General features: G+C 45.6%; 1 protein-coding gene across 2 annotated transcripts in view; it reads left to right on the forward strand.

The window, feature by feature from the left end:
- The first annotated feature begins 7,494 nt into the window (after positions 1-7,494).
- LOC120989472 (serine/threonine-protein kinase PLK2-like) overlaps positions 7,495-14,898 on the forward strand; it is a 35,985-nt gene continuing 28,581 nt past the window's right edge. For both annotated transcript variants that reach the window (XM_040417592.1, XM_040417593.1), the window contains exons 1-4: positions 7,495-7,704; positions 8,237-8,344; positions 8,604-8,720; positions 11,889-12,018. In XM_040417592.1, coding sequence (XP_040273526.1) covers positions 7,606-7,704; positions 8,237-8,344; positions 8,604-8,720; positions 11,889-12,018 — 454 coding nt within the window. In that variant the 5' untranslated portion in view covers positions 7,495-7,605. The remainder of the gene's footprint in view (positions 7,705-8,236; positions 8,345-8,603; positions 8,721-11,888; positions 12,019-14,898) is intronic.

Genomic DNA, 14,898 nt, shown 5'->3' on the forward strand with positions numbered 1-14,898 from the left:
ACCGTTTCTTATCAGCCATGCATTTATACTGTATTTACCTCCCATATTTTTCAAGTTAGCTTGCACCTTCTGCCATACAGATGAAAGAGATGACAAAAACCGTTCCTCTTCGGGAACCCCAGAAGACCCCCCCTCTTTGAAAGTACAGAATTGTGGATGAAAACCATATGCACCAGGAAATGGTGACTTGCCAGTGGATTCCTGACGGCGATTATTTATAGCAAACTCGGCTAACGGTAAATATGATGACCACACCTCTTGGTTTTCAGACACAAAACACCTTAGATATGTCTCAAGGTTTTGGTTGGTACGCTCAGTCTGTCCATTCGACTGAGGATGGAAAGCTGAGGAAAAGGACAAGTGTACCCCCAAACGGGAACAAAAAGCTTTCCAAAACTTAGAAATAAACTGGGTTCCCCGATCCAAAACAACATCGGAAGGGACCCCGTGAAGCTTCACGATTTCACTGATGAATACCTGAGCAAGAGTCTTAGCATTAGGTAGTGCGGGTAACGCAATAAAGTGTACCATTTTGCTAAACCTGTCTACTACTACCAAGATAACTGTTTTACCTGCAGACAAAGGTAAGTCAGTGATGAAATCCATTGACAAATGTGTCCATGGCCTATTGGGAATGACAAGTGCCAATAAAGACCCTGCAGGACGGGTATGAGAGACTTTCGCGCGTGCACAAGTAGAACAAGTAGACACAAAATCCATTACATCCTGACGCAACCTTGGCCACCAAAAACGACGAGACAATAGCTCCAAGGTTGCTTTATTGCCCGGGTGCCCAGCAAGTGCCGAATTATGATGTTCCTTTAATAATTCGAGACGCAGGTTTAACGGTACAAACAATTTCTCTGAGGGGCAAGAGACCGGGGCGTCCCCCTGGGCCTCTAACACCTTCCCCTCCAGAACAGAGTGTACAGCCGAGACAACCACTCCTCTTTGTAAAATGGGTACCGGATCACCCACATTACCCCCTCCAGGGAAACTACGAGATAATGCATCTGCCTTGGTATTTTTTGCCCCAGGACGATAGGTGATGAATAAGTTAAACCTGGTAAAAAATAACGACCACCTAGCTTGTCTAAGGGTGAGACGCTTAGCTGATTCGAGGTACAGAAGGTTTTTGTGGTCCGTAATCACCGTGACGGGGTGGATTGCCCCCTCTAAAAAGTGACGCCATTCTTCAAACACTAGTTTAATAGCTAATAGTTCCCTATTGCCAATATCATAGTTTTCTGCTGCAGATAGTTTTTAGAAAAGAAAGTGCAAGAATGCCATTTGCCAGGAGACGGACCCTGAGACAGTACAGCCCCCACTCCCACCTCTGACGCATCTACTTCAACAATAAAAGGCTGGGAGACATCCGGTTGGATTAGTACAGGTGCTGAGGTAAACCTCTCTTTTAGAGAGGAAAATGCAATTTTAGCGGCGTCAGACCATTTTGAAAAATCAGTCCCCTTCCTAGTTATGTCAGTAAGGGGTTTGACAATCACCAAATAATTTTTAATGAACTTTCTATAGAAATTTGCAAAACCCAATAACCGTTGCAGTGCTTTAAGGTTCTCAGGAAGATCCCAATCTAAAATTGCCTGGACCTTCCTAGGATCCATACGGAAACCTGAAGCAGATAATAGATATCCCAGGAACTGTATTTCCTGAACGGCGAAGACACACTTTTCCATTTTTCGCATATAATTTATTAGTCCGTAGGACCTGCAGTACCTGTCTGACATGTACCTCATGTGTTTTCAGATCAGACGAATAAATTAAAATATCATCTAGGTATATCACCACAAACCTGCCGATAAGATGACAAAAAATGTAATTAACGAAATGTTGGAAGACAGCAGGAGCATTGGTCAGACCGAAAGGCATGACTAGATTTTCATAATGCCCCACAGGGGTGTTAAAAGCTGTCTTCCACTCATCCCCTTCCTTGATACGAATCAGATTGTAGGCCCCCCCTAAGACCAAGTTTGGAGAACCACCTAGCACCCGCAATCTGATTAAACAGGTCAGGAATGAGATGACGAGGGTATGGGTCTTTGATGGTTATCCGGTTTAGTTCGCGGAAATCTAGGCAAGGACGCAGGCCCCCATCTTTCTTTTTAAAAAAGAAAAATAAATGATGATGTCAGCCAGGCGAAAGGCAAAATAGTGGCCCAGTCATGAAGTGGGGAGGGTGGGAACAGCATGAGATGTCCACAGAGTGGCCCTATGACATAGTGGTGAGGTGGAAGCAGCATGAGGAGGCCACAGAGGGGCACAATGACAGTGTGGAGGTGGCAGCAGCAGCATCAGGAGGCCACAGAGTGGCATAATGACAGAGTGTGGAGGTGGCAGCATCATCAGGATGAGGCCACAGAGTGCCACAATGACAGTGTGAAGGTGGCAGCAGTATGCGGAGACCACAGAGTGGCAAGGTGACATAGTGTGGAGGTGGCGGCAGCATCAGGAGACCACAGAGTGGCAAGGTAACATAGTGTGGAGGTGGCGGCAGCATGAGGAGGCAACAGAGTGGCAAGGTGACATAGTGTGGAGGTGGCAGCAGCATCAGGAGACCACAGAGTGGCAAGGTGACATAGTGTGGAGGTGGTAGCAGCATGAGGAGGCCCCAGAGTGGCAAGGTGACATAGTGTGGAGGTGGGTGGCAATACCAGTAGCAGCTGAAGATGGTGGGTGAAAGAAGAAGCACTTGGCATCAGATGTGTGGCATCAGGCGGGTGGCAGCATCAGAATAGTAGCTGAGGCAAGTCTCTTTTGTCAAAGTGTTGGTGTGGCACCATGGATGATCTAGTCTGATACATAAGGCATTGGTGGGTGGAAATCCTGGCTGATCCACGCCTGATTCATCTTGACAAAGGTCACTCTCTCCACATTTTGGGTGGACAGGCAAGTTCTTCTTGGGGTAACTATGGCCCCAGCCGCACTAAAAACCCACACTGATGCCACACTACTGGCCGGGCAGGACAGCTTTTACAGGGCAAACTCAGCCAGTTGCGGCCACAAATCCAGTTTGGCTGCCCAGTAGTCCAGCGGATCTTCAATGATGGCTGGCAGGGTGGATTCCAAGTATGCCACCACCTGCTGGTTCAGGTTCTGCTCTATGTCTAGCTGCTGGTGAGTAGTTTCTTCACTATGAGGTGAAGAAAGCTGCTCATCAGCGACTCTAGACTGCCACCCCACCACTCCCCAGCAGCCATGGCAATGGAACGTGAGCACAGAGGGCCCCCCCGATCAGACCTGCGAGAGGATAGACGATGGAGCAGATAGGCAGCGGCTAACTGACTACATAGGATGTCTCTATAGTAGTTCAGTTTCTCCTCCCTCTCAGCAGGTGTAAAAAGGCCCCCCTTTTGGACCAGTAGCGAGGGTCCAACAAGATGGAGAGCCAGAAGTCATCCCTCTGCCGAATGGTGACAATTCGGCTGTCAATACGCAAGCAAGTGAGCATGCATTGGGCTATTTCTGCAAATGACTCAGAGGGACTACCTGCCTCCATCTCCATTGCATACTGCCACGGTGTGTCTGGGTCCTCTGCCTCCTCTTCCTCATCGCCCTGTAGCTCCTCTGGCTTCTCGTGCTCCTTCTCTCCTATCAGCTGTGTAGAAAAACCACCCATTTCGCTGCACATTGCTTGTGCTCCAATGTCCACCTCCTCCTCCAGTTCAGCCCCCACAGGGCTCATGTGGCCATAAGATCTAGACGCCACGTCTCCAGGCCCCTGATCAGCCAGATTTACCAGCATCTGTTCCAGGACATGAAGCAGTGGAATGACATTGTTCATCCCGTAGTCCTGGCGACTGACAAATAACGTGGCCTCCTCAAAGGGCCTGAGCAAACGGCAGGTGTCACACATGAGCTGCCACTGGCTGACATCGAAGTTACACTCTTGTCCACTTGGATCATCAAGAAATTGTTTATGGCCTTTCTCTGTTTGTATAGTGGGTCCAACATATGGAGGGTGGAATTCCAACTGGTGGAAACGTTGCATATCAGCCTATGTTGGTGGATGCAGTTCTGCTGCTGCAGCTCAAGGAGGGTGTGCTTTGCAGTGTACGAGTGGATGAAGTGCATGCAAAGTTTCCTTGCCATTTTTAGGATGTCTTGCAGATGAGTGGAAGACTTCAGGAACCGCTTGACAACCAGATTGAACATGTGTGCCATGCAGGGCGCATGGCTCAGCCCTCCTTGACGCAGCGCCGACACCATGTTCTTCCCGTTGACGGTCACCATGGTTTTGATTTTGAGTTGTCGCAGAGAAAGCCAGGATTCGATTTCTTGATGAAGGACACGGAGCAGTTCCTCCCCTGTATGCCTCTGTTCGCCAAGGCAAACGAGGTGCAGAACAGGGTCACAATGCCGTGCCCTGTACATGTGGTATGCTGGAGGGGCACTGTGAATTGTCCCTGCAGTGGAGGCTGAGGACACGGTGGAGGATGAGGAGACAGAGGCGGACATTGTCGCAGGACCAACGGTGTGAGAACATGGAGGCGGAAGCGGCGTCACCTGGCCAAGTTGCTGGTGTGGCTGTGCAGGAACTACATTCACCCAGTGGGCCGTAAAGGACATGTATTGTCCCTGACCGTAGTTACAGCTGCACTTTGGCAGACACCGACAGGCTCAAGGACTGGCCCACCTTCTGTTCTACATGTGTGTGCAAGGCTGGTACTGCCTTTTTGGCAATGAAATGATGGACTGGGACTCTCCACCTCGGCTCGGCACAAGCCATCAGTTCTCTGAAAGGTGCAGAGTACACCACTTGGACAGGAGCATGTTCAGCTTCTGCGCCATTGGATGAGTGCACGCATACTGTTTCCTCTTGGCAATCACTTCGGTGATCGATTGCTAACGAAATGACTAACGAGGAGTAGGAGGGCGAGGAGCAGGAGCATCAGGACCAGCAGATGATGGAAAGGACAGACAGCTCCCTTCGGCTGATGTGGTGGAACCTTGACTGCCTGAAATCGGCTGCGTGCCGCTGGGTGATGCAGCGGTTGCTGCGGCAGGCTGGACCACCACATCGGAGCCACGGTTCCCCCAGGCTACTTTATGGTGACACTGAATATGTTGATGCAGGGCGGTGGTGCCAACATTGGTTCACCTTCTGCCCACAGATTCTACATATGGCCATGTTCACCTGCTCCGGCGGCTTAACAAAAAACTGCCACACAGCCGAGTAGGTGATTTTCCCCCCAACAGTCCGCACTGACTGACTGCTACCGCCGCTGCCTCGGTGAACCCGTGCACCGCTACTTCCTGGGCAGGTAGTCTCCTGCGAAGTGAGTGGTCTACCCCGTGCACGTTTGGCTCCCGACCTCCCACTGCTGCCACCCTGCTGACTCCTGGCCACGCTAGTGACTTGCTGGCTCCGCTGCTACCCTCCGATGATGATGAAGCCCCTTTCGTCACCCGGCTCCCAATTGCGATCAGCTACATCATCATCATCGAGTACTGTCTGCACATCACTGATGTCCTCCTCAAAGATCTCTGGGTCAGGAGCCTGACCACTCGCAACACCAGCTCCCACGCCACTCTTCTCTTCCCTACTTGCCCGCCTAGTGGAGGAAGAGGCAGATGTCTCCTCCACATCTTGGCTTGCCAGTAGCTGCTGACTGTCTTCTAGTAGCTCGTCCTCACTGTATAGTGGAGCTGAGCCCACAGCATACAATACTTCTCTGGCTGGGGGAACAGAAAAGGACAGAGGCAGGTTGAGGACAGGTGAGGGCACAGGAACTGCTCCCGGGCCATGCCAACTAAGGGTTGTGTCTGACGAACCCACTGACACCCACTGGAGGTGTCTGATGTCATTTGCGACGAAGTCGAAGGTTGAGTCAACCATTCAAGAACAGCTGGGTTGCTGGTCAAGACATGACCACTAGCTGACACTGGGAGCTCAGGCCTCTCAAAATGATTTGTGCTGCAATGGCCCCTTACTCTGCTGCGACCTCTGCCTGCGCCAGAAACATTTAGGCCTCTGCCACTTCCCTGTGCAGGGCCTGGCACTTCTTTGTCTGACATACTGTTAGATCAAATAAATAAAAAGGAAATAAAAACACCCTAAAAAAGTCTGTAATTTTCGCACTTCACCACACAACGGCTAATAAGCCCTTTTTTTCCCCACTATTACACGCTAAAAAGGGCTTTATAACATATAACTACACCGCGGAACGGCAAATATATTTTTCTTTTTCCACTTATACATGCCACAAAATGCTTTAGAACATATAACTGCACCGCTGAACGGCAAATATATTTATATTTTTCCACTTATACACTCCACAAAAGGCTTTAGAACATATAACTGCACCGCTGAGCGGCAAATATATTTAACTTTTTCCACTAATGCAGGAAAAAAAGGGCTTTAGAACATATAACTGCACCACTGAACAGCACTTTTCCCACTAATACACAACAAAAAGGGCTGTAATTTTCGCACTTCACCACACAACGGCTAATAAGCCCTTTTTTTTCCACTAATACAAGCCAAAGAATGCTTTAGCACATATAACTGCACCAAGGGCAAATAAGACGTGGAAATATTTCCTTGTAATAAACCCTAATAATGGCTGTATCAAACAGCACTTTCACCCCAATAACAAGAACGGTTTGCTGGAATTACTGAGCTGTATAATGGCAATTTGGGTGCCCAGTCAGTGCAGCACGGTGTAATAGGATTGTTCCTATTACCCAGGCTATAACCTCCCCTACTGAACCCTGTTAAACATAAATGCTGCGGAATGATTCCTCCCTATCCTTTTCCTACACCTTGAATAATCTTTCCCTGCACTCGTAAATCGTTTTTTCATTACAATCAACTCTTTCCTAGCACTGTCCCTAGTGCCTGCTGATGTCTCTCCCTGCACTAAGTACACTGGTAAATGGCAGAATCCAAGACGGCTGAGGGTATTTATAGGGCTGCGACATCACAGGGCTGGCTGGCTGCTGATTGGCTGCATGCGTGGCATTATGGGCGATCCAGCCTTCCCAGGATTCCTTGTTCCATGTCCTCACATGTGCAGCAGCCATTTTAGGAAAAAATGCGATTCGCTACCACGAAGCATGAGGAAATTCGGAGCGAATCGAATAATTCCTGAAATGCGGATCGAATTCCACTTCGTCAGCTTCGATTCGCTCATCTCTAGTCATAACATTAAAGATCATTGTTTTTTGTGTGCGTGCTTGCCCTAAATTTCATTGTTGTAGTCTGATTAGACAATTATTTTTTGCAGAAATCAATGGAGATTTCACTTCAAAAGAGTGCCAAGCAGCACTCGTATAAGGTAGATTTAACAGGTGCAACTTCATTATTAAAATGGAATATGTTTATGTACTTACAGTTTATACATACAAAGCAGCCACATTACAATAAGCATACTACTTCTTGCAAGCGTTGCTGTATGCTGCTGCCTGCCCTCCCTCCTGTCTTCTCTCTCCGTCACCTCCTCCTCCCTCTGCTCTTCTCCTCCCATCTCTAGAGTGCTCTGTCCCAGCTGAGCTCCTCCAATGGGTGAGCTCAAGTGTTTTGGTGGCTGGATGATTGTCCTTTGCCCGTGATTTTGGGAGGATTTCGTGGCTGGAAATGATCAGGACATGGAGGTGTCAGGCAATGTGCAACCAGAGAGATTACACTATATTATTGAAGATCCAGAATCTGGGAGCCTGTACAAGAGAGGGAAGCTACTGGGAAAGGTAAATGTCTACGTTCCCATGAGAATCACATAACAATAAGTTGCATTTGCCGTAGATGGTTTATTAGAATGATGGTTTACTATAGTTATTACATTATTGTGTTGTTGTTGTTATTATAAACTGCCATTATATGAATGGCTATTTGGAAATTCTCCATGTGTTTGGTTGTTTGTACTGCAGGTGAATTACCTTTATCTCCTTATTACTATGTGTCCAGAATCTCTTATTTCCCCCTTTGTTTCTATGATAAGATATTGTTTTGAAACCCATTCCGTATGGTAATTTCATCCGGTGATCAACTCTTTGAATGTTGGTTACATGAGAGTCCCGGGGAAGGGTTAATGTGTTATAAAGTGACAGATTGCTGTAAAATGTTAATTACAGCTTTAGGAGGGCAGCTCAGCTGACAATCAGGTTCTGGAAGGAAGTTTAGTTTCTGGAATGAGATGCCTCTGTCATGTGTCAGCTATGAATTGGATGTATTGGCATGTCTCATTAATGACTCCACTAATATTATTTGATGTCTTTGCAGGGTGCCTTTGGCAGGTGCTACAAATGCACAGATGTCTCCAGCAGGCAAGTCTTTGCAGTGAAGATGATCTCTCACACCAGAAATATTGTGCGACCGCAAAGAGGAGGGGTGAGGACTAATGTCATACCCATTGATGTCTGTAAGGAATTGCACAAGTCTGCTGTTACCATGCTTTTGCTGGCCATTTCATCAGATTTTCTTCACCATTCACTGTATAAAATAACCTTATGCCACACATTTTGTTGCTAGCTACGTTTAAAGGGACAGCAAAGGGCATCCTCACATAGCAGCATCACATGCTGTCTGCACCCTGTCCGTGCTTATGTCTGGTCATCACCTCCATTTTATTTCTTTCTTTTTTTTTTAGGTTAAAAAAGAGATTGAACTCCACAGCCAACTGAAACATAGAAACATTGTGAGATTTTACCACCATTTTCAAGACCAGACGTATATGTACTTGGCGATGGAATACTGCAGACACAAGGTTTGCTAGGCTGGATCACACATATATGTTAGTAATGGGTGCTGTGTGATCATATGTCCAGATCATAAGACTGCATTAAATATGTTGTAAATTGATAATTCTTCAAAAACAGAATGCCAGATTATTATCACATACACAGTCCAGTCATATTATTATGACCACTTCATAGTTTCAATGTTGGAGCTCATAGCTCATGAAGGAGGTCACGTGTCTTGAGTTGGCTTGACGAGTATATAAGGTCTGCACATATGCCTCATTGGTGTCATGCGTAAAAGGGGAGATTTATCTGGCTTGCAAAAAGGAATGATTGCTGGCTTTTTGGCCAAGGGTGGCATTATTTCTGAAACTGCGCAGTTTGTGAACTGTTCCTTTGCTGCTGTGGTGAAAATGTATCGTGAGTGGACAAATGGCACCATTACGAGTAAGTGATGTGAAAACTGAGGAGCACCACGAGCCATTGATGTGAGAGGTGAACTTCAACCACGAAGGTGTGCAAGGGTGAACTAACACGCTACAGTGGAGGAACTCACTGCCAGAGTGAACCAGGGGGCTATCAGACATGTGTCTAAAACAACGGTTCAGTGAACCCTACTGCATAGGGTGCTCCAAAGCAGATGGATGGTCACTGCACCTCTGCTAATGAAGTTGCATCTGTAGAAAAGGCTTCAATTTTCGTGGAAAGTATTGAAATTGGAGCACCACTCATTGGCATAGGGTTGTCTTCTCTGTTTCATCAAACGGATGGGTGTTGGAATGTCAGGCAAGACACATCAGAGAACAAACACTGTGCAACCATTTCTGGAAGAACACAAGCTGGCGTTGGCAGCATTATGGTCTGGGGAATGTTTTGTGGCATTCTTTGGGACCACTCATCTATGTGGAATGCACTCTCAACTGATTTTGGATATGAATTCTTCCTTGCAGGTCTCATATCCACAACAGTACACCCCTACATGCTGATTGTCTTCCCTGGCGCAGATGGGATCTTCCAGCGACATGTTACATGGCTAGAAACGTCTGATATTGGCTAGAAGAGTATGACCAAGACTTCCAAGTACTACCTGGCCTCCTAAGGCTGCATTCACACGTCTGTGGAACGCGGACTGAGAGATACCAGACTGGCATCCTGCTTAGGGCAGGAGCGCACGGCGTCATTGGTTGCTATGACACCGTGCGCTTCCTGCTGCCGCCGCTGTACAGTAATACACTCACTCGTATGCCCTATACGAGTGTATTACTGTACTGCGGCTGCAGCAGGAAGCACACGGCGTCATAGCAACTAATGACGCCGTGCGCTCCTGCACTAAGCAAGATGCCAGTCCGGTATCTCTCGGTCCGCGTTCCACGGACGTGTGAATGCAGCCTAATTCTCCAGACTTGAACCCAATTGAGTATCTGTGGGACCGCCTCAATCGTTGTTTGTTCTATGGATTTTCCCCCACACACCCTCTAACAGCTGTGGGATGCATTGCAGTCAGCATGGTTCCAGATACCTGTGACAAACTACCAGGAGTCACTCCCGGCTGTCTAACTGCTGTCTGTGCTGCACACAGTGGTTACTCTGGATATTATCTGGTGGTCATAATAATGTGACTCGACTGCGCATAAGTCCCTGCAGTATTATTCCAGTTCTGTTCAGCGTTATCAGTTCTTGTAGTAGAGAGTGACACTTTATAAGTACACTCCACCCTCTTGTATACCTTTGCAGAATTAAAAATTAGATAGCTATCCTTACACCCTATCAATACCAAGAGAAGTAAGCACCTCTAATTACATTTAATAATTTTAAAAAGTTTATACTACAGCTTGTGGTTAATATGCCACTGGCATAGGTAAATGAAAACTTTGAGAGTGCGTCCATACCTGGCATAAATACTGCGTGCCGTGCAAGTTGTACAGTACCAGCAAAGCAGATTTCATTTTAAGAAATCTCATTCACACATTGCATAAAAGATGCACAGGGTAAGGGCTCATGTACATGACCGTTGGATGTTTTGCAGTCCACAAATTGCGGATCCACAAAACATGGATACCGGACGTGTGCATTCCGAATTTTGTGGAACGGAATGGCCAGCCTCTATTAGAACTCTCCCATCCTTGTCTGTAATGTGGATAATAATAGGACATGTTCTGTTTTTTTGCGGAACGGCCATGTGGACATACGGACACGGAATGCAGTCATTTTTGTTTTATTGCGGCCCCGATGAAGTGAATGGTTCTGCATACAGGCTGCAAAAAAACGGTGAAAAAAGGGTGGAAAAAATGTCAGTGTGCATGAGCCCTAAACTGAAGTGCAGTGAATTTGAAATCTGCCAATTTATGCTGCGGATCTCCACTGTGGATTTCACCTTTTGTAACACAGAGGGTGGAATCCACAGCCATTGTAGACTTTCCCACTTTATTTTCTGGCCCGGTGGACGTACTCTATAACAGCAGTTGTGGGATCACAAAGCTGGTTCACGGTGCTCTCTTCTTAGGGGTATGTTCATATGTGTCACGTTGTATGTTGCAGAAATTTATGCAGCAAAAATGAGTTGCCGTATTTCTATAAGTCATTGCTGCAATATCCACAGTGTGTAATTGTGGGCCTCACAATCTAATTTCCCTTCTCAGACACACATAAAAGCATATTTTATAGGCAGCCAATTAACCCACCAGTATGTTTTCAGAGCATGATAAATTGCAGATCCACAAAATGCGGATACTGTCCACGTTGTTTCCGCATCTTTTGTGGACCCATTGACTTCAATGGATCCATGGTCCATATTTTGCAGCCAAGTATATGACGTGTTCTATGTTTTTGTGGAATGGACATGCAGAAACTACACAGATCATCCATGTGCTTTCCTCATCCATATGTCCATTCCAGAAAAAGATAGAATATGTCCTCAAAAAGGGGACCAGGGACCCATTTAAGTTAATAGGTCCCAAAAAAATGCAGACAGCACATGGACCGCATCCATATTTTGCAGATCTGTGATTTGGAGACCGCAAAACGGATACAGTCGCGGGCATGAGGCCTCGGTAATCTATAATGAGGTTTATGTAATTGTTTTAATGTAAAAGTCATACATATCATTTACTATTAAAGTATTCTCCTTTTGTCCACTTTCTTCATTGTCTATTTTAATATTTTAGGTAAGTTTTCTTTGTCTTTTCCCTCTGCAGTCTCTTGCACATATCTTAAGGGTACGGAAACTGTTGACAGAGCCTGAAGTGCGATACTATATGAAGCAGATATTACAAGGGGTTCAGTTCTTGCACCACCAAGGTATTATCCACCGGGACCTGAAGCTGAGTGAGTAATGTGTTATGTGAAATCACAAGTGTCACCTGCAGTCCCTCTCATTGTGCACTGCGGACGTTTCCAGTTCAGTCAAGCTTGCATTTATTTTGTAACAGCCAAAAGGTCACATAGTATCTCTCTAGAATATTTAGTCACAGTCTGGCTCCAGAAATAGGACATTCCACACACAGACATTATAAACCTGGCACTTCTTGGCATACTTTACATGTAATAAAACTTTAGATCTACTCACATAATCCTCATCTTCATACATTTTAGGCCTCATGCACACGCGGCTGGGATGGATTGAGACCCATTCATCTTGAATGGGTCCGTGATCCGTCCGCACTGCAAAAAAATAGAACATGCAGCTCCAGATAGTGGACCCATTCAAGTGAGCACATGGACAATGCCCGCATATTGTGGACCAGCTATTTGCGGGCCGCAATATGGCCACGGCCGAGCAAGGCCATGTGCATGAGGCCTTAGTCTGTACAATTGGCATGTCATGCTTTTAGCGGTTTTATGTCTGCTCTGCTCTTTCACAGTGTCAATCATTATTGACTGTCGCTAAACTAATGTGCAAACCACTACCATAAATGATCCATAAGGTCCATAAATATTGTCAGGTCCATAAATATTGGGACATCAACACAATTTTAACATTTTTGGCTCTATACACCACCACAAAGGATTTGAAATGAAACGAACAAGATGCACTTTAACTGCAGACTGTCAGCTTTAATTTGAGTGTTTTTACATCCAAATCAGGTGAACGGTGTAGGAATTACAGCAGTTTGTATATGTGCCTGCCACTTGTTAAGGAACCAAAAGTAATGGGACAGAATAATAATCATAAATCAAACTTTCACTTTTTAATACTTGGTTGCAAATCCTTTGCAGTCAATTACAGCCTGAAGTCTGGAACGCATAGACATCACCAGACGCTGGGTTTCATCCCTGGTGATGCTCTGCCAGGGCTCTACTGCAACTGTCTTCAGTTCCTGCTTGTTCTTGGGGCATTTTCCCTTCAGTTTTGTCTTCAGCAAGTGAAATGCATGCTCAATCGGATTCAAGTCAGGTGATTGACTTGGCGATTGCATAACATTCCACTCCTTTCCCTTAAAAAACTCTTTGGTTGCTTTTGCAGTATGCTTTGGGTCATTGTCCATCTGCACTGTGAAGCGCTGTCCAATGAGTTCTGAAGCATTTGGCTGAATAGGAGCAGATATTGCCCGAAACACTTCAGAATTCATCCTGCTGCTTTTGTCAGCAGTCACATCATCAATAAATACAAGAGAACCCGTTCCATTGGCAGCCATACATGCCCACGCCATGACACTACCACCACCATGCTTCACTGATGAGGTAGTATGCTTAGGATCATGAGCAGTTCCTTGCCGTCTCCATACTCTTCTCTTCCCATCACTCTGGTACAAGTTGATCTTGGTCTCATCTGTCCATAGGATGTTGTTCCAGAACTGTGAAGGCATTTTTAGATGTCGTTTGGCAAACTCTAATCTGGCCTTCCTGTTTTTGAGGCTCACCAATGGTGTACATATTGTGGTGAACCCTCTGTATTCACTCTTGTGAAGTCTTCTCTTGATTGTTGACTTTGACACACATACACCTACCTCCTGGAGAGTGTTCTTGATCTGACCAACTGTTGTGAAGGGCGTTTTCTTCACCAGGGAAAGAATTATTTGGTCATCCACCACAGTTGTTTTCCATGGTCTTCCGGGTCTTTTGGTGTTGCTGAGCTCACCTGTGCGTTCCTTCTTTTTAAGTATGTCCCAAACAGTTGTTTTGGCAATGCCTAATGTTTTTGCTATCTCTCTGATGGGTTTGTTGTGTTTTTCAGCCTAATGATGGCTTGCTTCACTGATAGTGACAGCTCTTTGGATCTCATCTTGAGAGTTGACAGCAACAGATTCCAAATGCAAATAGCAGACTTGAAATGAACTCTGGACCTTTTATCTGCTCATTGTAATTGGGAAAATAAGGGAATAATACACACCTGGCCATGGAACAGCTGAGAAGCCAATTGTCCTATTACTTTTGGTTCCTTAACAAGTGGGAGGCACATATGCAAACTGTTGTAATTTCTACACCGTTTACCTGATTTGGATTTAAATACCCTCAAATTAAAGCTGACAGTCTGCAGTTAAAGCACATCTTGTTTGTTTCATTTCAAATCCATTGTGGTGGTATATAGAGCCAAAAATGTTACAATTGCATCGATGTCCCAATATTTATGGACCTGACTATATATATATATATATATATATAGTACTGTATAAATGTTTAAGAATGCTTTTAAGAATAGAGGTGTGCAAAGTGAACGAAGAATAGACAAATCTCAATGAAATCAATATTTGGTGTGCCCACCCCTTGCCTTTTAAAACACCATCAATTCTTCTAGGTACACTTGCACACAGTTTTTGAGGGAATTTGGCATTGATGTTGTTCCAAACAACATGGAAAACTAACCATAAATCTTCTGTGGATGTTGGTTTGCTCAAATCCTTCTGTCTCTTCACGTAAATCCAAACAAATTGGATGATGTTGAGATCAGGGCTCTGTGGGGGCATATAATCACTTCCAAAACTTCTTGCTCTTTACGCTGAAGATAGTTCTTAATGACATTGTCTGTATGTTTGGAGTTGTTGTCCTGCTGTAGAATGAATCTGAAGCCAATCAGATGCCTCCCTGGTGATGGATAGGGAGGCATGATGGATAAATATCTTCCTGTGTTTCTCAGTGTTGAGGCAAATTAATTTGCTCCATTTGCCAAAATGCAGCCTCAAACTTGCAAGGAACCTCCACCATTCTTCACTGTTGCCTGCAGACAGTCATTATTGTACTGCTCTGAAGGCCCTTTGGGGAACAAAC

The sequence above is a fragment of the Bufo bufo genome, chromosome 2, assembly GCF_905171765.1.
Source record: "Bufo bufo chromosome 2, aBufBuf1.1, whole genome shotgun sequence".
Lineage (NCBI taxonomy): Eukaryota > Metazoa > Chordata > Amphibia > Anura > Bufonidae > Bufo > Bufo bufo.